The sequence below is a fragment of the Hippoglossus stenolepis genome, chromosome 4 (assembly GCF_022539355.2).
Source record: "Hippoglossus stenolepis isolate QCI-W04-F060 chromosome 4, HSTE1.2, whole genome shotgun sequence".
Lineage (NCBI taxonomy): Eukaryota > Metazoa > Chordata > Actinopteri > Pleuronectiformes > Pleuronectidae > Hippoglossus > Hippoglossus stenolepis.
In genome coordinates, this window is record NC_061486.1 from 8,120,841 (window position 1) to 8,147,846 (window position 27,006).

At 42.9% G+C, this 27,006-nt stretch overlaps 2 protein-coding genes across 2 annotated transcripts in view; one reads left to right on the forward strand and one right to left on the reverse strand.

Annotated features, from left to right (window-relative positions):
- The window catches only part of rtn4rl1b (reticulon 4 receptor-like 1b), a 131,759-nt gene extending 110,709 nt beyond the window's left edge, over window positions 1-21,050 (reverse strand). The window contains exon 1 of the mRNA XM_035155575.2: window positions 20,118-21,050. Within this exon, the coding sequence (XP_035011466.2) occupies window positions 20,118-20,130 (13 nt within the window). The 5' untranslated portion in view covers window positions 20,131-21,050. The remainder of the gene's footprint in view (window positions 1-20,117) is intronic.
- Window positions 21,051-22,060: 1,010 nt separating this feature from the next.
- dph1 (diphthamide biosynthesis 1) overlaps window positions 22,061-27,006 on the forward strand; it is a 50,972-nt gene continuing 46,026 nt past the window's right edge. Inside the window, exons 1-2 of the mRNA XM_035154776.2 lie at window positions 22,061-22,201; window positions 24,681-24,830. Of these exons, the coding sequence (XP_035010667.1) occupies window positions 22,150-22,201; window positions 24,681-24,830 (202 nt within the window). The 5' untranslated portion in view covers window positions 22,061-22,149. The remainder of the gene's footprint in view (window positions 22,202-24,680; window positions 24,831-27,006) is intronic.

Below are 27,006 nucleotides of genomic sequence, written 5' to 3' on the forward strand. Positions count from 1 at the left end.
GCCCTGTGGATGCTGTCCAACATCGTGAAGATCCTGAACAACAAAGTCCCAGTGTTTCACATTGCAGACACGCAACTGACACTGCACCTGATGGTAGTCGTCATGGAAACAGGCCAGTGTCAGACCTTCTCCATTCATCCGGCGGCTTCGTTTGGTTCTGGTGTTGTTCTCCAGTGTCTCATCTTCGGCTGAAAAGGGAGTTCCTGATCTCACACATCCCACAGCGGAGAAGAATGACCAGTGTACGACATCGGACTGGGACCACTTGATATTAGTGTGACAGGGTATAGTGATACTAAGGTAAAGATACGATCCCACGGTTTTATTAGTAGGTACTTTAAGAATGACGTTTGAATTGGGGTTAATACTTAACATCTGACTAAACATCATATAAATACTAAAATATGGAGGAAATTAACAGTCATGGTGATGAAGCTCAATCCAATGACTATCAGCCTGCACAGTACAATAGTGCACTAAAGTAGACTGAACACAAATGACTCACTTTAGTGGTTTTACTAGTTTTAAATGTTTGTTAAGTTCGATCTGAAAATGACAATGAAAGGAGATCGTTTCATTATAGATATTTAAGCAGGTATCATATCAAATCTTAACATCACATAATAATCATAATATCAAACTCCCTGAATGACCATCCACAGTTTTTGGCTTGGACATATTTTCTGCTTTGGCGCTGCATTGTGAATAATAAGTTCAGGAAATAAAGAGCTGCAATCAGCCAGTTTTTAGACGGAGCACAACAGAGAAAAGCTGATTCAACTTTGACCTTCAGTGACTCGGGAGGAGGGCACAGAGTTTGCTCCCTGTGGCGGCTCATAGCCGCGCGCTGCGGTAAAGATAGTCCCCCCCTCATTTCACAGAGCCGAATGTTTTTGATACCTGTAGACAATGGTAGTGCTCGGTCTCCCTCTCCTGAGAAACTCTCCCCATCATCTTGTTTTGCAACACCTCACTTTTCATCTGTTTACTGAAGAGGCACATTTTAAAAATAGAAGGTGTTTTTTGCACATTTATAATGGGATATCACCTCTCTGGAGTTCTTCCCAGCATCTGTTAAAGCTCGTGTGTATGACAGGGGCAATGTAGGTTTAAAATCATTTCACCAAGGATCAGACCATTTTGTCAACTTTAACATTTTTTAAAATGATATTATAGGGACTCAACCCACCTGGCAGACCAATCACACTGAGGAAAGTCACTTCATTTGTTGTGTGAACTAAACATGATAAAAAATAAAAAAAGTAAAACTATTTTTAGCGACTCATCTTCCATTTGGGGACGAAACTAGTCCCTACAATGTTAACAACCTATTGTCGGGTTAAGTGAATGTCTGGAGCACAGAAATAACTTTTGCCTTCGCTGTTTTCAATCATCACAAACACGGATAAGTTCGACACATGAAACCAAATGTTTGAAAAAACCTCAGAAGACTGAGTGGGTCTGAAAATCTCCTAAACAGCAATACCCGTGTGGTGCTCCTGGTCGCCAGCGGTGCGCACAGTGGTGTCCCGATGTCTGAGACCACTTTCCAACAGTAATCTACCTGATGACGGTGGGCTGAATAGGGACAAACTGTGAAGTGTCAACAGGGTGCAGAGGTGGAGGATTAGCTGTTGATTTACAGTAACGGCAACTTGCAATTTTCAGCAGAAAGCACAACATATTAAATCAAGACTAAAAAAGACCTAAAAAGGACCGATTTCTTTCAGCGACGTTGGTGAGGCAGTGGAGTGTTGTCAGGAGGAAGTCATGGCAGCAGGCTGTTCGCCCACAACTTTGAGTGTGGCCATTCAGAGTAGGTATAAAGGCCTCTGCTTCAGCTGCAGTGTTGGTTGGATCGTTGAATTGCATTTGACACTCTCCCTCCAACTGTCCAGAAAGGTCATGCTGTCGGGATAAGTTCATGAATCAGTCTCCAGATAATGAAGTGTGAACAAGTGTTCGAGTGGCACTCTTTACCATTTCACTTCCAACAACATCTCGATGCGAGATCATGAAGTGGTCAGGAAATAAAACCTATAAAATATAATCAAATCCAAATCATGGGGGCGATTCTCTGTGTGAATCTAAATAAAAATTGCAAAAAGAAAAATATAAAAAGAAAACACTAATTGTGCTGCTCTTGGTGTTGCACTGAATGAAATTTCCCTGCCTCTCTAACCTCCGGGATGCCACTGAGAATCCTGTAGGGAGGTTTTTTTAATTGCCAGTTAATAGGTGGCTCTCCACCAACCTCTTTACATGTCCTCCAGCTCCGAGAGCCTTCGCACGAAAGAGATCAGGGGCAATAACCCAAGGCTCTTTTCACTCAGAGATACTTTCGTATAAATACTTGAGCAAATGATTTCAATATTTGAAAAGGCAGCAGCAGCAATTTCCATCATATATGACATATATCTCATCCACATTAGTGTCAGCGGGTATGTTTCTCCGCTGCCTCCTGAATACCTGATGACTGACACGTCTGACAGTGGCTTTAATAACAGGAAGGACATGTTTATTTGCCGGTTATCCAACGTAAGTGAAATAACGTATTCTACAGTTGGCCTCTCCTATTAAACGCGTCTCTCAGGAGGCATCAAAGAGTGTGAATTTTAAAAGGCTATTATCCTCATATTAAGCCTCGCTTTATGACACTCACAATGGAGAGCTTTTTGATTGCATTATTTCATTATTTTCCTGTGAGGCTCTCATTTGCATGCGAATAAACAGGGAGAACGAGCGACGGGCGCGGACGGAAGTCAAAGCGTGGATGGAGACCTTATTTATCTTTCTCAACGAGAGAGCATTTTGCAGTCGAGCTCCGTGTACACACAGAGCCGCAGATTCCAACACACACGTGATTGCAGGGAAACAAACAAACGGAGGCAAACGTTAAGGCACAAACACACACTTAGCAACAGCCGGCGCAGCCCACTGTGCAGGGGCCCCACACCAGGTTGTTGGAATCAACTCACAAACAGACGAAGGAGAAGGAGTGCAATGAATGCCAATACTACACTGGAGATCGCTTTCCTCCAGACATATGACATTTAACCAGTTAGCGAAGCTGTCGAAACAAGTGCTTTCTCCACTCTGCAAAGCGCAGCAGGTGATGGCGTGGGAGACAAACAAGGAAAGTGGGTGGGAGGAGAGAAGAGGCAGCAGAGTCAGGCCTAGAGTGGTGGTCTTATGAGGTGAGGAGAAGCTCGAGTGATAACCACACAAAGGAAAAAAATAAAGTTCAAACAGCACTCAAATCACCTGACAGGGGCAGGATAGCACAAAAACCTGAGCGCTGAAAGCCGAGGGTCTGCCTCCGTGTGGCGGCCATTAGCTCTCCATTCCACACCACTCTCATACCACACCCATCTATAATTACCTCCGCTTCAACCAGCACATGATGGGCTCTGTGCAGTAGTGCTCTCTGAACAGAGGCTGATCACAGACTGCCTCACTGTGGACACATCCAGCCCTGGAGCCATGCCCTGGGGAGGAGAGGCCTCTGGATTCCATTGCAGAGCTCAGATTTAGCTGCTCCCTCTAATGATCTAGCTCAGGATTCTCCGCTCCCGTCCGATTGTGATTGGGTCTGACTGCACGCGGGCGGACTGTATTTACGTTAACACGGCAGCCGGCGTGGAGAGACGCGATCTAATACAGGGATTTCACCGCCGCATCTGGCCAGCCTGTTGATTATCACCGAGAACGGTGTGAAACCACAGGCTGTCCCCAGAGCAAGACGGAGGTGTTTAATGACAGGACACGGCTCGAGACGCGCTCCTTTATCATATCTCGTTGCCAAGTCCCTGCTGCGACATGACTAATAGCACAGGTGAATAAATGCGCTGCTGCAAGGAGACAGAGTCTTTCAATGCTCATTCCAAAGCAGTATCATTATGTTGCCAAATCCTTACTGAAGCTTCCTTAGCGAACTAACCCCTGCATTCATTCTCCAATCCCTCCCCTGAACAACCGCTGTTGCTCCCTCATTACCATGCATTGATCGGACTAAAACTCAGAGTTGCTCTGGGTTGCACGGTCCCCCCACATTCAGCTACTGCCTCATTAAACTACTTTTCATAATCCCTGTGGCCTTTAATGCTAAATTCATCCCCTCTGTGTTTTTCTGTAAAATACCTCCCATTACCAAACACTTGAACAAGTTAATACAGAACGTGATTGCCAGTGCCAGCGGTGGATGTAATGACGTAAGCACATACAACATGGAAAGAAAAGAAAATGTAGGACTAGCCTGACTAAGTACAGCTACTATCGCCCTTTAGAGGCATATTAAATTTATTAGTATTAAATAGTATTGTATAGTATTGTCTGGATTGAGATGTGTGGGTGTATATTGTGCATGTGTATGAATTAATGAAATATTACTTTTACTTTTATTACTATGACATACATATAACTACATTTTATTTTATTTGTATATTCTTGTATGAGATTACGAGACACCATTTATTCATATGAAAATGCAGCATTTCAATTTCAATCTACAAATGTCCAGCGCCATCTTAATCAACTCTCACAATCAGATCTCCAGACCTTCAGAGCAAAACTCATAAATCACGGACAAACATTTATTAAGTGACTCTGGTGAGATTGAAGTAAAGACTCATGAAATAAACCATCTTACCTTATTCTCCAGGCTTTTGAGACGGACCCATCACATCATAGTATGTAAATAGTCTGCATGTATACTGAGGGAATCAGGTTTATGTGCGTGCAGATAAAAAATTGTGATGGGTTCAAATCCCCTAATTTGAGTAGGTCAATTTTATTTCTCTGCTTATATCTATGCAATATGTAATTTATCTATGTATTATTCAGACTCTCTCTGCACATCTGTTTGACGTTGCTTCATTCACGAACAGGAGATCTCACCAAACCTCAGTGATGGAGTGGTCATTGAATTTCTGAACATTTAAAAACTTTAAATAGTTTCAATAGTTGTATCACAAACTATTTTAGAGCTTTCTGAGCTCACGTGTTTCCAGTTATTTTTCTAACTACAGGTATTTAGTAGTTTATTGAGCCTCCTGTTTGGATGCAGCATGGTCACTACAGAGACACGTGTGAACTGGAAGTGACTTGGAAAGTGAGGAAACAAATACAGCTGCAAACACAGCTATAGTCCTCTCTGCTACAGAAAGCTTCTTTAGCCATCCGTATCTCTCCTTCCCTCCTCTCCCTCACTTCCACATCTTCCTCCCTCGTGCTCTCCTAGGATCCCTCTCATGTTTTCTGCAGTGGCCTATTAGAGTGTACATCCAGCCGGTGCCATATTAAAACCCCGTGCTTGTGGACCCAGATAAAGATGCCACTTTTTCACCCCCGATAGTTTGATCCATCGCAGACAGCACACACTACATTAATATTCTCCCACAGATCAGAGACAAAGGAGCCCCAGACCCTCGTGCTGTACTGACTGGTGTGTCATCTGTGCATCGTCCAGAAAGAGACGGAAAAAGACAGGGGGAGGATGGGGGGAACTCAAATATATGGTAACACTGCATGAATTTTTCATCCGCCAGCAGCTGTGTTCATAACCTTTTCTCGGGGCAGCCACTGTGGTTTTCTGCGACGCCAGAGAGTCATTGGCATGTCAAGCTTGGCGGCCAGGGGAATCCGAGGGAGTGCGAGAAACAGAGAAGGTGGGGTCCCCGGCCGCGGTGGCAGGTCAGCTGCGGGGGGACGAATGTGTCGGTCTCTTGGTTTTTGGGGGGTTTTGTACTTGAGAATACAGCGAGCGTGTGTGTTGTGTTGAATGGGTGTCCCTGGCAGGTTTCCCTCAGAGCGAGTCAGGCAAGAGACAGAATTCTTATCCCTGGAGAAACTGCCCAACCTTCTGTGCCAATTTTGGCCCTGTTGCTGGTGCATGATGGGAAAGAAAAAATATCCCTCCCTCCTTTTTTTCCCCTCCCCTGTGAAAAGCACCCTGACCTGAATACAGATTCAGATGAATAATACTCGGTCTGTAGACGAGGGCAGACACAACTTTTTCAGTATTCATCATCTGAAACTCCCTCTCTCTTTCTCTCTATCTCTCCCCCCCCCCTCTCTTTCTCTCTCTCACTCTCTCTCTCTTTCTCGCGCCTTCAAGGTGAGATTCTGAGTGTGCGGACGGCGGCAACATGCTCCGGTTTGTGAACCACGTGAGAAAGCACAAGAAAAAGACGGTGGAGAGCGGCACGAGGAGGGAGAAAAACAAGCAACTGTGACTGCGCAGTTGAGAGCTGCAGCCCCAGATTCACAATCGTACTGGGAATCACAACACGTTTTAATAATTCAGGATGAATAGAGGAGGAGAAACGAGAAAATCTGCAGCGAGCATTGAAGCCAAGAAAAATGACAAGGAGGAAAGAATCCAACAACACTCTCCACACGAAAAATCTCATAGTCTGGAGACATGTCTGAACGACTGCTATAGGATTGTGCTACACGTCAGCATATGGAAATTACAGAGAATCTCCGTGCTGCTGGATACCGACGACCATGGCTCACTCACATATTCTCATCGCTACAGTCTGTTTCACCATGATGTCTTAATAGCTAGGCTTAATAATTGAGGACCTCTTGATTTATTAATTGTTATCTATTGAACTGACTTGCCAAGGAAAAAACGAACCACCAGTTTCCTGTTCGAAACACGTCAACAAAACAATCTTTGTGCGTGCGACACAATGTTCTCCCTTCACTTGAGGAAATATTTAACGTACCCAACAAAAACAATGGGTTTGCACAATTATCGTGGTTTAATTTGTTGCTGTGTTTGCTGTGGCACACGTTTTGTTTCTCAAACAATTGTTAGCGTTTATTTCTAATAGGATGTTGTATCAAATGAATCCTGTGGTTGTTGTTCTTTTCCTGACCCTGCACGGACTAAACCACATCTTATCATGTTCCACTGTCCTTACTTTCTTACCACTGGCAACAAGGTAGTGGACAATTTGCCAATTAGTCTAAGCCCCTGTGATTCTGCCACTCTAACAATCGCAATTTACATTAATTATTCATTCTGAGGCCGCACACACAGTTGTCGCAGACAGAAGGGCTTGAAAGAGAGGAAGTGCTGCGGTGAGATGTGATCGGATCTGTCGACGCTGATCTGTTTTAAATTCCACCGCTTAGCATGTCTGCCGTGCTGTCTGTTACGCCTGAGTCTTCTATGTGGATAAACATGGATAAGCATTGTATTTATATCTATTATGCATTGTTTTGTCCAAAATGGGACCTCACTATCTTCAATATGTAGAAAACTGTTGGCAGAAATGTTCTCTCTCTGTATATATCTGTTCGCCAGGTTCCGCTCAGGATAAGAAAATGTTTTTTCCTGTGACCTCTGTTACCCGTTCAGTCCGTTCTTATAAATCTGCATTCAAAAGGAAACAGCGCCAGTCATCCTGTCATCTCGGCGAGAGGCGGCGGATCAGACAGAAAACACCTTGGCTCATTGTTCATACTTTCTATCTCCTTTTCAGCAAAGCCGTGTTTATTGTTGTGACTGGCGATAAGCTGGAGCTGTGTGACTGTTTACAGAGCTGCAGAGGCCGAGCATGCCGAGCGGCGGGGTCACAGGACTGGTGCTGAGAGGTCACGGCCTTTATGTTCAGACATACTCTTCGGGGACCGTCGCTTTCTTTGCTCAGCATAAGTAGAAACACAAACAGTAACACACACACACACACACACACACTCACACACACACACACACACACACACACGTACACACACAGTTTTTGGACATGTCTTATTAATGATGAGCCAAAGACGAAGGACGGAGTCAGTAATGCGCGCAGCAGGACGGAGCTGACCGCAGGCGTGGGGGAGCAGCCCTGCTTGTGAATCAGCACCGACCCAGACAGATGTTGCAAATGTGTTTCTCAACAAATGAGACTCATCTGTGCCAAGCGGGATGGAAGAAGAGTAAAAGACTGCAAACTTTGTTCTCAGCAAAAGAAAATTAGAACATGCATTTTTTTTAATATCAACTATGAAATCGCTCTGAAATTATAAGGTGTTTTGGTTTCTTGTAACCTCTATTTTTAAATGAAAGGACTTGGTCTGACATATTTTTAATTCCCTTTGTCATTTGATATATATTGGTGCTGATTTCTATCAGAGAGAAGATGAAAATTGCGACTGAAAGTAAACATGAATTTCTTTTGTTACTTGTTTTAAATAAATAAAAAATAACTGCCTCCTATTTGTGAATTTGTCGTTTGTCCTCGCAATCGTCACGTCAAAGGCTTTTAATCCAGCTCTGTGCTCTGTGTAATTCATACTCTTCATGATCTCTCACACACAACCTACTTTTGCGACTTTAGTTTGGTTTTCACAGCTGTCTTTTGTGGATCCCTATCAAGATATTTTGACATCTGCCGTGTCTCCTTTTTCTTCCATGTCAACTTCAACTTGTTTTATTTTGGCACTGAAGTATTTGTGAAGACAGAGTTACCGGACTGCGCTTCACCTTCCAGGCTGGATCACACGATAATCACGGATAGGTTGTGACAGAGGTTTTCTGCAAACATGCATATTGTCTGGTGTGACGCGCACCGCAGTGACACGGCAGAACGCTAAGAGGAACTTCTTAATATGACTCGCCAACTTCCATCCGTCAGCACATTTTAAATTTAAAAGATGACCTTCGTGTTGTGATGCAGGACAAACATCAATCATCAAAACTTTGAATGTGTTAATGCAGCTGTTGGTTGTTGAACAGGATGCACAAACAGAAACGTGAGCATGGACTGGATACAAAAATGGACGACATGACAGCTCCCCAAAAAGTGAAGCCAAAGCATATGGATCGCCCCCTGGTGGCTGGCTGCATTATAGGTCCTAAAGTAGTCCTCCTCCATGTTTGTGAATGCTACGTTGACCAAGCAAAAAACTATTTTTATAATTTTAGGTAGATCTTGTCACAGATGACGTAAGTGTTAGTCTTTCTGATAAGTTTGGTTTTAATTAGTTATTTGATGGTTTAAAAACAGGGTAAAACATCATGATTGACAGCTGATACTGAGTTGCTATTGGTCGAGCATGTGTATTGGCGAGATCTCGATACCATAGCTCCAGGCTAGCGGCGCCTGCATCCGGGATATTTTAGCTACGTTGTTTTTTTGCAGCAGGAAGTGGAAACACCCTCTCTATAATACAACCTATGATAAACATATAAATAAGTACAAAGTTTCACTGAAATTTATTTCACAGATCAAACTCATTATTTAACACAGCAAAGACTAAACATACCTTTATAGTACAAACTGTTTAGTTTCTCACGCGTGTGACCATAATATCGCATTCTTCAGGAGGACTGTGTGGGCCATTATGAGTAGATGAGTAGTGTATGGAGAGAGAAAGCTGAGGCCTTTTTGTTCTATAGTGTGTGGTGTTTGCACCTGCTAGGTGGGAGGCAGAGAGCTGAAGAGGGCTCATGCATACACGGATGTAACAACAATGGTGTGAATATCCACCGGCGAGGGAGAGACAGAGGTGTGTGTGTGTGTGAGATCGCCCCAGCTGCTCCCACACAGCGCCAGGAGCTATTCCGATCAGCAGGATAATGGTGCCATCATCGCATGGTTTCATAAGCCGGGCTACTCCGTGCAGAGATGAAAAACGGACTAAATGTATGCAATGTAACAGACAGCACGGTGTGTGTGTGGCAGGTAGCTGCGAGGGGCCCAGACAGATTGGGCTCCTTCATCTCAGCGCCACATCATGTAGCTCGCGTTGCGTGGAGACTTTGGGACATGGATGATATTTACATCATGAGCAAGGTGTGAAATTTGGAAATAAACACAGCTGCCAGAAATGAGGAAGGGGAGGGGGCGCTGATGGTGTTTCTTTTTAAGCTCCATGTTAACTGATTATTTTTCTTTATCTCCTTCTGTCTTATTTTCTTTCTTTGAGTAATTATTATCATTTACCTAGAAATAGACAACAGTAAACCGCAAACCTTTAAAGCAATCTTGTTGCAACACGAGTGCTTAAAGCACCCAGGAATAATGTGTTAATTATAAATATAATTATCTTTCCAGCCCCTAGATAAACCCATTAAACTGTTTTCTTTGCTTTTTTTTCCTCAGGAGTTACATTTGTTAAGCATTTTAAGATTTAAGATTTTAAGTCTGTGTTCTACACTTCACCTTAATTATGCATAATGATAAACCTTATTTACAAAGCACCTTTCAAAACACAGCTACAAACGCTTTACAAGACAAATGTGGAAAAAAGAGGATGAACAATAGAAAACAATTAAAAACAGATGGAACAGTAAGGGAGTCTTCTGAGGTTGTTACCGCTGTTGTTTTTCTTCTCAACCAATCAGCCGGCTCTAAATTTCAGAGTAAAAAACATTTAAAGAAAATATAACAAATTAATTTAAAAGAATATGTCAACCTGGAAAGTAAAGGCTTTTCCTGCATCTGTATTTCCATCAGTTCTCCATCTCACCATGTAATCTAGAGTCCATGAGCTCAACACCTTTTATCTCAACGTTTATCAACCATGTAACATTTAAGGTGAGTGTGAATGTGCGCTTGTCCTGGTCAACACAGCTTGTACACGTGCAAAAAACATACCCTGGTTGTTCCTTGAAAACGTAGAACAGCCTTATCAGCACTGGTCCACGAGAAACGCTCATCAATCTGTCGGGTCAATGAACTTTTCAGGTCAGTGACACCGTTTCAGGAGCATATAAATTATCCTGGACATCATTATGGCCCATCATCCTCTCATCCTCCCTCCTCCTCCTTCACTCTGTCATCTTAAGCCCTGTCAACAACTCCTTCTACGGGCTTTTAATTTTATCGTTGACAATGTCATTGAATCTATGCACAGAGAGGGATGCTGTCTAATACTACAGTCTTGCACACAGAACGGCTCCCTTATAGTTTCTTGGCATATTTTTTTGGGTCTCTAAACGAGGATGTTAAATTCCCCACAGAGTGTTAAACCAATATGTAGATGCAAGCAGAGTAAACAATGCAGGCTGCTCAACACAGGCACATAAAACACATAAACAGAACATGCTACTGGGATAACGTGGCCAGGTTTGAGTTTGTTATCACAGCGGGGTGAGAGTCTGGGATTGGTTGACTGACTAATACGCAGATACAGGAGGGTTCTGTCTGGAGAGTGGCTCTGGAGGATATTTTGCACTTGGCTACCTAACATGCTGCGACTGTTAACCTCCCCATCCATCAGTGGAGAGAGCAACCGTGACACAAAAAACCTGCTTCTTCCATTAGAGCCCTGACAGAGCCTAACGCTCGTCCTCGTGCTCCCTCCCTCTCTCCTTGGCCCGTATCTCTCTGTTGCAATAATGAAGTCTTCTACCTCCGTCTGCTCATATGAAGTGAGCAGCTAAACATGTCTTTGATAATACTTTCTTTTTTGGGGGGGGGGGTTGCCTTCCCCTCTGTGCCTCTTTGTTTTCCCCTTGATGCCCACGTCTTTCAGGGATGAGGGGACTTACATTGGCGGTGGTGAGAATTAGCACACAGACGTATAGGGATGAAAGACCAGCTCTTATTATGGCCTAAATGCATGAGCACACTTCTGGGGATAGAGATGTGTAAATGAGCTCCACACACCAAGTGCTGTCTTTTTCTGGGCTGTTGTTTTGCTCTTTTAAATAATTGACAAGGCTGTGCTTGTGAAGACAGGGACAAATCTGCTGAGTTAATGTCCCAGCCAGAGGAGGTTTAGCACCAAGCGCTATCAATCCTCCTACATAGAATTGTTACCGTCGAGGCAGTCCATAAATCTTACGTAACCCCAGCTCAACAATAAAACAAGTCAGTATTCCACTAGTGTGTGCTGTTTATTGTTTCACCGGAGAGCTGGCAGGGGATGACATCTGCTATATTTACCCTGTAGATTACGTTCCATTTCCAAACAACACTTTAATGTCAGGCAGGTCTCGGCGTCGGGGGCTGGGGACATATTAGAGTGATTGCTGAGGGCAAACTGTAGGCCGCTGCGGGCCGTCTGACGAATGAAGAAAGTTGTCGTTTTCGTAAGAGCCGGAGCTGTGGAGGGTGCACGCATGCTTTAGACGGTGATCTTAAACTGGGGGTGTTGGTGCAGTGTTCATTGTCAGACATTGGCATCTGTGTTCCAAGGCCTCCTGTGGGAATTGAACGGCGTGTGATTGAGGCCTTGACTGGGAGCAGCAGCTATGAGACACAGTGTACGTGGTACTGAGTGTCTATTAGCCCGACAGTTTTTTTCTTCCTTGGCTTCTTTTCTCTTTCTTTGACTGAAGGCGAGGCAGGATGCAGCTTTCTCTTCCAGGGCCCTCGCCAGGCACAACAGATGGGTGGGAACCTCTCTTCGCAATAAAAACAGCTCTCAGCTTTTCCCCTTTTGCCCACCATTAAAATCCCAACAAAAAAAAACTACTCCTGCACTGCCAAGGGAAGCACATCCATATTGGTGGTGTTTTCATACAAACGGCCCGGCTCTGCTTTTAGACCGAACCGCTGTGACATCTGTCCCTTTGTTGTTCCAGAACGACAGCCAAGAACCAGATGAAAAAAGCAAACTGCCCCGAGAGCAGTTTGCTTTTCAAGTAGCTTCATCTCAAACAGGGAGGCACCTGGATTTTTAACCTGAGCAAACGTGCAAAGGAAAGCACCTCATTAGGATGCACAACTGAAAGCCTGCAGAATAAAGGTGATAGGAATGTAAAACAACCAGCTCCCGCTTTCACTACTCCCTCACTACTGCCTCCGCTCCATCCTCAAGCAAGGTCTCCTCAGCCACACCTTTTTCCGACAAAAACAAAAAGCAAAAAAAGCACTGCAACATCAGTGTAGGAGGCAAGGGACGTGATGGTGCACAATACCAACACGCCTCGAACAGTCTTAGCACATGCACCGTGTGTTACAATCCACCACGGCGTGTCAAGCCAGGGCTCTGTTCTCTTTACCAGGTGCTGGAACAATTAACACGCTTATCTCTGGCACACAAAACGGCACCTTGCACCTCTATTGTGAGTTCGCAGCCCAGTGTTGATGATGCAAGGTCTTAATGCCACGAATGATTTCCACGAGGGGCCAGCGCTGAAGAGCAATGCTTGTTAGGGAACGAAAACAGACAAATGTCAAGGACTTCACTCTCATACAGAGCAGAGAGTGTGAGCGAGGTCCTTTCTGCACCAGAAATAGATTTCAACTTAATGGAGGTAGGCTGTGAACGCAGCAGGACATTTGTGACTTGGAAAAAAGTCAGAAATGAGCTGGTAAATTGAAACTGGTAATTCCAAACCATTCTTATCCCCATTGTACATGCGGTAATAAGGTCAAAACACGGTTCTGCTGCTGTAAAAGACTGAATTTAAGACCATTCAAGACAACTCGGAAGGATTTGCATATGACAAAACGTGTGATTTTTGGAGAAGACCTTGACCCATATTCTGTAATTACTTCAACTCCATTTATCTCTCAGTTCTGCCTTTTAAATAATACTCATCCGTTCCTTTCGTCATCTATCTTTTGGATTCTAGACAATCCTCTTGTTCTCCTCAAGCCACGATTTGATCTCTTGCCAGACGTGTCTCATCGATTCCCTTTTGAAATATTTAATACAATGAACTTATGCTGCTTTCAAGGAACGCTTGGACAAATAGCATAGCCGTCCTTCTTTGCATTCTTTATGAATGTGAAGACAAGTCAAAGCCAACTTTGTTTTCGAAAGGAGACTTCTTTTTGGATCTTCACATAAAAGTCCAATAGAAATGCAACGGCACCCCACAATTAAGCCTCCACTTGGTGTGAGTATCATCACAGGACCCAGCGTGCATCGGCAGCACAGGGCAGAAATAATCCCTGCAGGTTACAGCAATTACCTGAGCCCTGGCTGTTCCTAAAAGCCAGCCTCCGACGTGACAGACATATTACCACAGATAGCATTTGCAAGAACAGAGACAAGGCAGATATTACAAGCACTAAGCTCAGATGTGACGATGACAGTAGCCGGTCTCATTAAAGCCGGGGACGAGGGGGCTGATGTGGAACAGGAGGTGAGCGGACTGACAGAGCCAAAGACAAGAGCCGTAGGAAAATTGAATGATGATTGTTGTTCCTTTCCATCATCACATTCCCCACTGCGTGTTTTAATTTCACACAGCAGCCCCAGCCCGGATTTTCGTTTGCGTGCCTCTTTAAGCCCGCGAACTCCGGAGACTGAATTAGCCGTTGTTTTCACATCAAACATCACTAAATAAATGAGTTCTGACTGTGACGTGGATGGAGTGTGACATGAATCTCAGGCATTATTAAATAACATGAGTCAAATAAGATTGGACTTTGAGCCGCACAGGAGCATGTGCATGCTAATGTGCACATACTTAATACATGATGGTGCTGCCGAACTGCAAATCTGTGTCCTTCTTAACTTTGTATGTGACAGACGTCCCTTCCTCCCTTTTCTTAACCTCTGCTCTATCTTGTGATGATGCGCCACTCAATCTTGAGGACTTGCTAACTCTCAAAGCCAAAAGGGCACATGCCCAGGTGCTGGTGGGGCTGAACTGCTGTCCTCAGCACACAAAGGCAATGTCGCCGGGGGAGGACGGCCGAGGAAGGGGGAGGGCTGTCAGAGCAAAAGGAGAGCACATGGGATTACTGTCAACAGTCTCCGGGACTGTCTCCCTCTGCCGTCCTGTCTCACAATCCATGGCATTCTCATTGACATTGACCTTTAAACCCTAATTAGCCACTTAATCAGAAATTAATTATTAATATTAGAAAAACCAACAGGGCTTAGGTTGTTTGTCTCTTTCACCTCATTATCATCCGCTAATGACCGCCCTTGCATCTCATTTCCACAACAAAGGCTGAGGAGGTGGCGTTTGCACAAGAATCAGGTAAAATTATATTTAAAGGGCAAACACAAGATGGACAGATTTCTTTTTTTTACCCGTGCATGTTCTGCAAGTTTCACCTCTGGCTCCTCTACCGAGTTGGAATGTCCTGTGGATTTAATCATTAAGATGTCTCTTCAGACTGCATTAATAAGTGAGTCCTTGGCTGCATTAGAGCAACGCTTCCACTTCTGAACTCAGAGCCCTCATGCCCTAATTCAGTGTGAAATGGTTGACGGGGAAGTGTGAAAATGGCTCACGAAAACAAAAAAAAGAAAGTTCATGGCAAAAAGGAACATGCACACCAGTCAGTACTGTCGTCTCTACACACACACACACACACACACACACACTGCACATGTATGCACTCACACACTTGCTAATTATGTGTCGTCTCGCGTTGGGCATCACGTGGTGAAACATTCCCGGAGGCTTCCATGGAAACTCACCGGGCATTGGCCACTAGATGAATGGGTTTTGGATTTCACCAATCACCTTTGAGTAAATAAGATGTTTGGAATGCACTGCAGGCAGAGGTGCATTGTGGGGTGGCGTAATAAATGCAACCCAGCTACCCAATGATTGGTAATGCTCCTCTGCCAATAATCCTTGATGCTGTATTTCATAGTCTAAATCTACACACCACCGATGGGTCCATTTGTGCAAGTGCTTGTTTGCCTTGAATTTTTAATTTGTGGTTCTATACACTCTAAACACACTTAATTCATTATCGTGATGTTTTGATCGGCCAATCCTACTATTTAAAACCAAAGAAATGCAGATGATCTTAAAAGGAATGCAGTCCTGCTCTCAGATTTGCTTTCTACTTTTCAGGCAGCTTATAGGATCAGTTTGAGGTTTATATTTTTCGCTCCTCTTTACATTATCCTCTGCACTTCTACTCAAACCACCTCTCCTCAGAACCCTCAGTCATCAGTCCATACTGATGGAAACACAAACCAGGCTGTGAAGTACAACAATGCCGTGTCGACAAGGAGTGATAGCGGAAGGCTGACACAGTGAGAGGATTAGGAGGATGATAATACGAGCAGTGACTCTGTACTCTTTAAATAGAACTCTCTCTGGGCGTTGACGAGGGCTGGAAGTTTGCAGCGCGTCACAGCGACAGATGAGCATTTATTGCTCTTGTGCAAATCCACGTCGTCACATCCAATCACTTGCAGGGGGGGGCCGTTTGCTTCGGGGCTTTGACTCCCGCTCGGAATAGCCTCTGTTTGTCGCTAACAAAGAAAGTCCATCTGCTTTTATCACTTTGGTATTTTGCGTCGTCTATGAGTCATATGATTCTTTTGGGAGGGATGTGGCATGCAGAAGTGAGCGGAGCTAGAACACTGCAGAGCAGAGGCCACAGGTGTTTCCTTTGTACCATATTCATTGTGCTGATGGAAAATCCCTCAGCCTTGTCTGCCAGAACTGAAAACAGCATGAGCAATGTGCTACTTTAAAGTCAACGCTCGCAATTGCCGCTGATTTACAAAATATGATTACGAGATGCTACAACATTTCGTAATGGCTGTACAAGTCATTATCTCTGAATAATGTCAATCACTGAAGATGGAAGATTAAGTTAGAGACTGGTGTGTGTGTGTGTGTGTGTCTGTGTTTGTTTGTTTGTGTGTGTGTTTTTGACATGTTTATGACACGAAATGTTCTTAATTTGATGTCATTAGTATTCATGTACACCGGTGTTTACAAACATAAAGCTTGTATGATCTGTGCTGTAGTTACGACCTCCTTTGTTCCCTCGGATCAAAATTCCATTAAAAAATGCTCATCACTTTAAATGAGGTCAATGCAAATGCGTTTCCCAATTAGTCTTATCTTGCAGGTCTGACACTTACACAAAGCAAACCTGCCATATTTGTGTGTGCATGTCTGTGTGAGCGTACCTGTGTGTGTGTGTGTGTGTGTGTGTGTGTGTGTGTGTGTGTGTGTGTGTGTGTGTGTGTGTGTGTGTGTGTGTGTGTGTGTGTGTGTGTGTGTGTGTGTCTGTGTTTGCACATCTCTCAGCTTTTCAGAGAGCAATTTCAGGTTAAGAAGTTGGATTTATTGTTGACAATGGATTATCTAAAAGTTGAGGTATAAGGTTTGAGATAAGGTGTAGTGCCGATGCTTAGAGCAGCTTATCGGTGGTTTTGCATGTTTTAGCCTTTCAAGCACAAGTTGTGCTCGTGTTGTGCTGGTTTTCCAGAGTATGACACAGATCGGGAGCGATTTTCTTTAGCTCCGAGGCACCCACCAGTTTCTCTTCGTGTCAGTTCAGTAAGAAGATCTACTGGTAGAGGCTCGGCTTACTTGAGACAAATGATCCATCATGCTGATGTTGCCTCCATGTTTGTCACTTGTTACGCTGTCGGTGTGGGTGGGGGACACAGATGTAATGAGGGGTAGTTTTGTTTTGTCTTTGAAAAGCTCTGAATCTCATGTTCACTCTGACATGTATCCATAAATCACAGGAAACAATACTTTCATTCTACAATAGCAGCACCACAGAACAATGGAACAAGTGAATGAGGATAGAGACGGATGATGATTTTGGTCGTTGCTAATCGATAATCATTATGTTCTGAAGTGAATGGAAAACAGTGGCTGCCGAAGGGAAGTGAGAAAAAATCGATCACATCCATGTCAGCAATCCAATGTGCAGGCGAACGTACACAAAATATTTGCATATAAATGTTGTCATAGAACAGAGCATCCAATAGAAGTGCAAGGATCTGTATTATGTTGATCTTGGTGTTGGGGAGCCATTGACCCAAGTGTTTCCTATCCATAGAGTATATGAGTTGCATACCTGTTTGTGCTTCTCTGCATGCATTCATTGCCTAACACAACACAAAAGGCCTTTGCTTGAATTCCTACAATAATCCTGAATAACATGTAGCGGCAATTATCGCACGTCACAGTTATGGTATATTCAACGGACACCTCATCTTTTCCATCTCAGAGCTGTTCTGACAGATGATCCCTTGTGTCCACTCCATGGCTGACTGGTTCTGAGAAAAAGAGAGTTCATAAATGCGAGACAGAGAAATGGGCAGAAAGGCCGAGGCGGAGATGGAGCGATGTGTATGCTTGCATGGCTACAAAGATGCTCGCATGTACCCAGAGCGCATACTCACTCACACATGTACTTGTATAAGCCATAGAAAAGACATACATCCACGCACTAGGAGAATCACAAACACCGCTCTGACTGTTCACACAAAGATACGAGGGCTGTGTCGTCTCACCTGCAGTTGAACACACACCACAGCGGATGTTGTACATATTTAGACATATTTGTGGATTGTATGGATATGACACGGCGATGATCAACCTGTACAAACCTGTGGCCCACAGATAGAGAAATCAGCCGGCTGTCAGACGAGGTGTCAACCGAAAAGGCCATCGGGAAAATCGACGCGTCCGTTCCATTAACACGGTAATTAGGCTCAGCTATAGCCATGATGTGAAGTCAACCCGAGAGCTGCTGCCAATGCATGTCAGCTGAGGCACTGTCCATGTTTGTGAATGGTGGATTTGTCACAGTGAGCGCTGCGTCTGATGCATGAGCCAGGCTCCCTCCAATGTGTTATTTTAGGTGCAAAAATTTCAAATTCGCCAGAGAACATGTGCGCTGTTCCTGCCAACGCTGACGCATCTCTGCCTCACTGTTATAGACTCAGACATGCTGGCATACTGAGCCCTTTTGGCAGACTGGTGAAATCTGTACTTTGAGGTTGTTTGTCTTGAATTAAGTGTTTTTTCTGTCCGGCAGCGAGGAGTGGTAAGACAGCTGATTCACATAGCCAATAAAAACCTCGGACAGAGCAGGGATCGAGCATCTTCAGAGTACAAATCCTGAGAAGCCAATCGTTTTGAAATCAGCTCCACGTTTGACTCAAAACATAAGTGGAAAATAAACATGTGCATTAGTTCAACCCAAACCACAGACTTGCATTTGTGTGATACATTAAACCCCCCAAAAGCATCTTCTGAAATACACACTGTGACTCATGCTAGTTCTCTGAAAAGATCCAGATGTAACACATCATGAGAATGAGCTGTTCTTTTTTCTCGTACAGCCTAATCGCTGATGAGAAGCTGTGAGGATTCAAGTTTAGACAATAGACCTCTCCCAAAGCTGCTACAGCTATAAACACTCATCATAATGGCGCCTTTCCTCGCAAGTGTTGGAACAGCAATAATCGATCTGATGTGTGTCCCTGAGGCAGAAACACACGCTCCGAACAGATGCTCTTTTACAAGACACACTAAACAAATACAAGTATGATGCAGCGAGTGAGCGTTGTAAGGTGACCCCCAAAAGGATGAGTGTCTTTATCTCTCTCTCTGTGTGTGTGTTAAAGTTAGACTATCACAAAATACACAACTGATATAAATTAACAGAAGTGCAGGCTTGTTAAAACTCATGACAAAGTGTTCCAGAGTAGGGTGTAGGACCTCCAGGGGTCCCTCAGGGGGCTCCACAGGCCCCAGCTAAATGAGAAACAGCTTAATTTCACCATTCCCTCCACGATGGCACATTGGGAGAATGTATTACTGTAATCTATTCTCATTAGAGGTTTTACTCTCCCTACTGTTGTCAGACAGACAGAGTACACAGTTACAAGGCTGTATATGGCCAATTACAGCCTAGAGACTGTTCATTTGGACCAGGGATCATCAAATGCGAGTGTGGGGTCTCATCAATCAGGGGAATCTTGATATTAAAAAGTTTGGGGAGTTATAACCTTTTATATGAAAAGGTCTTGAGTATCCAGTGTGTCCTCAGTGGAGCATAACCTTGTGAACTGCGGCTTGATCCATCCCATCTCGATGTAGTGACACGCAGCAAATAATAATGGCTCAGCAGAGTGCAACGCACGGAGAGATAGCCTTGTGACCCGGGCACAACTCATAAACTGCAGTGCGGCATCAGCTGTATCCATGGTAGTGGGTCCCCATGTTTCCATTTCCCAAAAAACCTTGCGCTGCTGTGCAACTTCAAGATGCACCTCAAATGGCGAATCTTCCGTAATAACATCCCCGAGGCAGCGTGGTGCATTTATAAATAGCCTGAGTCATATTCAGAACCGCTTTTACGCGTAAAAGAGGAGCGATGATGGCGCACTGTGAGGGAGCGGATTTCACCTGACAGGCTGCGTAAATCAACCAAACAAGCACAGTAGAGATGATGGATGGATTTAAAGTTTAGACTCACCCCTTCTGAACATCTTGCAGGCCTAGGTGTATTTCCTCTTCTGTCCTCGGAGAATCATCTACTCTTATATTCCAGATTCCAAACTCGTTCGCTCTTCAGTTTTTGGAAGTTCAGCTCCGGGGTCTCGATCGTGTGAAATTGTCACTTTGTCCCTCCTCTGGATTTGTTCGTGCCACCCAACGTATTTATGTTTTTTAATAGAGTTGCACTGCAGATTGGTTTGAGGAGCGCTGGCAGCCAACAGTAATCTCCTGCTCCACAAAGTCTGGCGGAGCTCGGTCGGACCAGGGGGAAATTACGCGGCAGTCATCGCGGAGCAGACGCGCAAAAACCATCCCTTCAGTCCGGGATGCAGGCAACTCCTGAAACGCATAACGGTCCGATGCAACCTCTTGATAGCCAACTCCTTTTTTTTTTTTTGCAAATCAGTTCTGGTGGGGGGGAAAGTCGACGGTGAACACGAGCACTCTCCCAAAAAAAAAAAACCCAACCACAGTCAGATATTTAAATCCAAGTGTCCAACCTCACATTCTCCTCTCGGTGCCTCAGAGTCGCTCAAATCGCATCATATTCGTTAAAATCTCTAATTAACACAAGTTATTTGGATTCACATTCCGCCTCTGATGTCGGATTATAAACGCAGACTCCTCAAATCCTCCTTAATGTGGACTTTGATGCCTTCGGTTTCCTCCTCTCCTTCCCCTCTCCCTCTTTTTTTTTCTTTCCAGCTCCCCTCTCCCTCTGGTAATTGTTGGATTTCAGTGATCTTGTCTGGATCTCTCGGCTTCTCTCTGCACCTTTGGATCACAGCTCGGTGATGCGCTCAAGGAGGGAGAAAGTGTGTTGTACTGCCTCAGCTCCTCCACCGGGCAGCATCCTGCTCCACATCCCGCTCACTGTGCCTCTGTCTGCCTGTGTGTCTGTCTGCGCCAGCCTCACACACACACACACACACACACACACACACACACACACACACACACACACACACACACACACACACACACACACACACACACCCCACAGGTTTTCATATTCATATGATATAAACATATATATATTTATATCCACATAATAAATACTCTCCCCCCCACACACCATATGATATTGACACTCCACAGGTCTTCATATCCATATGATACACCCCCACACCCACACACACATGTCTTCATATTATATAAAAAGTCCCCCCCCCACTCACCACAGGTTTTATTCATATGATTCACTCCCCTCTCACACACCACATGTCTTAATTATATGATACAAACACTCATATATCAACATATGTTATGGGTTTAAAATTACATTTAAGTTGGTATATTGATTACATTAATCATCAGATACACACACACACACACACACCTCGTATTTATATCTTCTACCCTACCCCACACTAAATGCCTTAACCCTAACCTTAACCTGACCCAACCTTGTAATCACCTTGACATTAAAACATGAAATTTAAGGGTTTTGTCCCCATAAGGAAGACAAGTCCCCATAATGTGTCTGTGTTTACAGATTTAGGTCTCAACAACATTTTTCCACACAAACTTCTTGTTTTTAGGTTCTATCCTATTAGAGCACTATATGTATATATATTAACTTTATGTCAAGTGTTTTGTTTTATGTTATTTTACAAAAGATTTGTTTTGTTTTAGTCATGTTTTGCTCTAATTTTAGTTTCAATTTTGTTTTATTATACTTTTTTAATTAATTAATTGTCTGTTTTGTTATGTTGGTATCTATCTATCTATCTATCTATCTATCTATCTATCTATCTATCTATCTATCTATCTATCTATCTATCTATCTATCTATTTATCACTTGTTTGTTTTTTACCTTTATTTTATTTACACAATGCATAAACCACATTTAAACTTCCTTATTATTTGATTTTATTTTATTTCAGCTATACATCGCCACTGCGGACAGCGATAACATCGGTGCTCGATTCCTCTCCTCTGTTTTCTTCCTTCGATTGCTTTCCCCTTTTCCCTCCTCACATGTCTTCTTGTTTGGGATGAAACAAACATGGCAGCTCCCTCGAGTGAAGTCCAGCTCGTTCCTGCTAAAAAGCCCACAGGTAAATATACTAGTGTGTTGGGTTCAGTACAGGAATACAATAGCAGATAATCGACTGCTCGCACCTTGTGTAGACACACGACTTCCTCGTCCGTGAGTCGCAGCTACACGGACACACTGTTGTCTCCAGTTCCACAGCAGTTTGGTCGTGAAGCAAACACAACATGTGTAACAGCAGCTTGTTACAGCCATGATATTTACTGGTTATCCAGCGGTTTCCTAACAAATGAGCTTACAGGATAACACACGTGTTTCTTTAGCCCCATGGTTAGCATCCAGGAAGTGTTAAGGGTTTTCCTTTCCTCCTTAAGTGTTATCTGTCTGTCTGTCTGTCTGTCTGTCTATCTGTCTATCTATCTATAGCTGAAAGACAGATGTGTTGTGTTTCAGGTTCTATGAAAGATTTTTTTAGTATTTTTCTGTGTCTTTTGACTCAGTACAACAGAGGATTCATGTCTTTGTTATTTAATCCACACACGTCACATATTATCACCTAAACGTGTCACATTCCCTATCTACACAATTCCAGGGATTTAATTTACAGTTGAATATAACAGATAATCTAATTATATATTATATAATTCATGGACATTGAATAGCTGTTGTTTCTCCTAAATTCGATTTCACTGATGGTGTTTAAACCGTGTTTTGCTGCTGAGGAAAAAACAGGCGGTTGTATTCTATTGTGGCCGAGAGAGCTCAACGCACTGCAACTTAAGAAAACACATGCAAATAGAATAAAACACGTTCAAATTAAGAAAATAACTTCATTGATTTGAAGACGCATGCGCTGCATAAAGTCATAACCCATGAAAATACAGAAACGTGCTGCAAATAGCGGGAAATGTTTCTAGGGGACTCTAATGAGTGCTGAACCTGGCTGTAGTTCAATGCTTTGTGAAGTTATTGAAGTCTGCTACTCATCAGTAGTGATGGAACTTCACAAAGCATTTAACTACAGCCAGGTTCAGCACTTTTTTTAGGTTTGTTGTAAGTAAGAAAACAAGAATATATGGAGCAGGAGCAGCAGTTTTGATTGTCTGCAATTCAGTATTTTTTTTGTTAGGATTCTAGTATTTTACCTGTGTTTTTCAAATTCATTATCCAAATATGTAACTTACTTTGACTGTGCTGTGAAAATATATCAGGTAAATGTGTCTATCTTTAATCACACATCTGTCATAGAGGAAAAGCAAAACATTGTCATTGACAATGTATCTAGTGGCAATATTCAGAATCAAGGACATGTGCGAACAATTGGGTCTGGGCCTTCTCTAGAGTTTGTCTTTCACATGTGAAGAAAGCAGCAGGAGATTTTCTGGGTCAGACACTTTCACAACGACAGGAAAATGTCTGGAACATTTAGTTGAGGGTTGACGTACAGGAAACAGGACATGATGTACATTCTGCTGTGAGTTCAAGTGTTTTTATTTACAGGACATTAATACTGGCATTCACCATCATCAACAAAAACTCTTCAATCTCGTTGTTTATCCAAGTTGACATCTTCTTCTGTGTTCTTTTAGTTTTTTCAGTTTTGCATCCATCATTTGTCAAGTCAACCACTTGCTCAAATTTTCTGGACATTTTCCTGTTGTATTATGGGCTCATTCTGACATTCTCCAGATAATTTACTAACTGTAAAATGTATCAAGCAACTGACTTTGACATTTGCATTCTTACATACAGCCCCTGCAGAACATTTCAGGAGCATGTCCAGAGCTTGGTGCATGTCTGAAAGAACCAATACAAACACTAGTTTAATGGTTGCCTGAAACTATATCATTTAGATTGTCTCAGTTATTTATTCAAAACCAGTCATGACAATAAAATGGTGCAACATTAGGTGTTGCATTTTCTTGCTACCTATAGTGGAAGCACAAAATCAAAAAGCACCTACACCCTATAGTTCCCAGAGGGTTGTATGCAAAATACAAAGTTTGGCCAGTTTCAGTTGGCAAATGAAAGACATGCAATAAATTAAAAAATGTTGGACGCTGGCCCAGATTTGCGCTTGTCTTTCAAATCCTGCCTGCACCTGAGTGCAAGCGGGGCTATGCTGAAACTCTTTGCAGCAAAATGATAGCAAGCCCTCCTCCAGTGTTTCTCCCATTTCAAACAAGCCAGCAGCTTGTTTGAAATTAATTTGAGAAGATGCTGCAAGGACAAATTTGTCCAATTCCCCATCTCTCCTACCTCATTATGTGTGCCCTATCACTGCAGAGGTGAGGGATGCATTTGCAGAGTCTGTTTGAAGGAAAACAACCTTCCTGACCTGTATTAGCCCCCCACCACACCACCAACCCCCCTTGTTGTAAAGCAGCAGTCTGCAGCTTAGTGCAGACAGAAGTTGTACAACCTGATGTACAACTTCACAGTTAACTTACACATTCAGTCAGTAGAGTTAGGTTCATTAGATAGGGCTTTGAACCTGTGTTCGCTGCATTGCTAACAGCTCAATCGTTTAACCTTCCCTTCAGTCCGAGGACCACGGCGGGTAGCCAATCAAATTCCGGATGAAATCCTTCAAGACTCCGAGTTACAGGAGGCAATCAAAGCCCTGCCTGCAAATTACAACTTTGAGATCCACAAGACAGTTTGGCGAGTGAGACAAGCCAAAGCTACGAGAGGTGAGCTCTTTTATTTCTATCTCTGCACATTCGATTGATTTTGATCTTGATTAAGAGGCTTTATTTACCCTTTTAACAAACAGTCACAACAGCTGCATTAAGGGGGAAAAAATCTATATTTCAAACGATAGAGAAGCAATAGTTTGATACGCTTCACTGACCAGGGGTCGGGGCGGGGTCCTCACTTTAAAAAAAATGTGAGGTTTAACCTGACATGATGTAGAAGCAGAGCCAACCATGTATTCCACAATGTCAATACTCCCGAGTGCAGTCTATGTTCGGCTAAGTGCACACACAGATGCACAGAGATCTAGAGTGCTTGTGCTAGAGGCTTTTAAATTGCAGAACTAACTTTTGAATTAAGTTACATTAGCTGAACTGGAACAGAGGTTGGATGAAGTCATTTGAAAGTAAAGGATCTGTCATGAATACACAGCCTTTATTTACATGAGAGGAATAAGTCACATTTACCATCATGAATGAAACAGAAATGACACTTTTTGTTGAAAGTTATAAAATAAACTGACTCTACATTACATTGTTCATTTTGCCACTTTGATTCAGATGTAGTTTATGTCCATGTAATATCAGTGTCACCAATACATCTAGTAGCTGAAGGTTTATGAAACAGTCCAGCACTGAAGTACTTTCTTTTCTATTGCTACCGACACCTCATTAACAGTTGCTTTGCAGGTTTCTAGATCATATTCACAACACAGTGAATGTCTGAAGACACAGAACACAGAGCACGAAGGATCCTGTACTTAAAAACAGTGTGTGCAAGCATTAATACAAAATACAATCCATGAGCACATCTGTGCTTTGACCTACTTTGACGACTGTTACACTCTGTTACCTGCGAGGCTCACACAGGTTTTGCCACTGTTGTGACAAAGTAATAAAATAATAGGTCGTATAGGTGATTTTGGTTTTTAACATCTAACCTCAATGAACATATGTGAAACAACATGCATCCAAAACAGTAAAAAATTAAAGATATGAAGTATTTGTGGCTTTGTTCACACTTATCCAGCTGCCAAATGACAACGCTCACACTCATCCGTTTTGTATAGTGTAGCTAAAAACAAATACAAGAAATCATATTTTTTTATATTTTTAATCATACTTTGGCCCTTATCAAAAGCCCCATAAACAACAAACCATTTAAATCTGCCTCAAAGAGGTGAAAAACATATTCTCATTCTCGACGACTAAACAGGGAACAATTTCCGTTTCCTCCCTGACAGAATATCTGGACGTCATATCTTTCGATGTGAATCCCTTTGTCATTGGTGTTATTTTAGGGTGGAAGTGATTAAATGCAGGACAAAGGTGAAAACAGAGACATCAGATTTGAGCAAAAAAACTCTGGAGTTGAGTTACTAAGCCCCTGCAGTGGGATCGTAGCCTCAGGACTAACAGTGGGAGGCTTCACTGACACTGATGCCGTGTGGCAACAAACAACACAACATCTACACAGTGGAGTGGAGTCGACTCTGGTTTAGAGTTTAACTGTGAACACATCCTTACTGGATATCATTTTAAATCAAAGTAATGCAACATTTAAAATCAAAGAGAACAAAATAGAATAACTGTATTGAGTGCTTTAACTCAAAACAGTTAAAACTAATGACAAATAAAAAGAACCAAACATAGATAAAAACAAGAGTGAAAGCTATTTGGTAAAAGTATGATTTGAGAGATGATTTTATAAAAGAAAGTGATGTTTTAAGTCTTTTTCCTCGGTCAACTTATCACAAACGAAGAACTGTGATCAACAAAAGAGACCTGAATCTTTTCTCCTGAGTTGCAATAAGTAAAGCTTAAAATTCAGTAAAGAACATGTGAACAAAGCATTTATGTTTTGTTCTATCTCTGACGGATATAAAGATTAATTTCTTTTTATTTTGGGTGAAATTATGTGGTAAATTGTCCTTTACAGGTTTGGTTTAAAATAGACTAAAAACAATTGAACCAATCCTTTTAATAGCATACGTGCTTCAGTTTCTGCCCTCATGCCTGCTGACATGCATCTTTAGGCTTGTGTTACAATGGTGGCCTCCTTCCTGTAAAATAAATAGTCCATCACCGATGAACATGTCAAAAGTCTCTTCCGGTCATTCCTGCCTCGGGTGGAAATATGCAGATGGCATGCCAAGTAGATTGAATCCTTTTT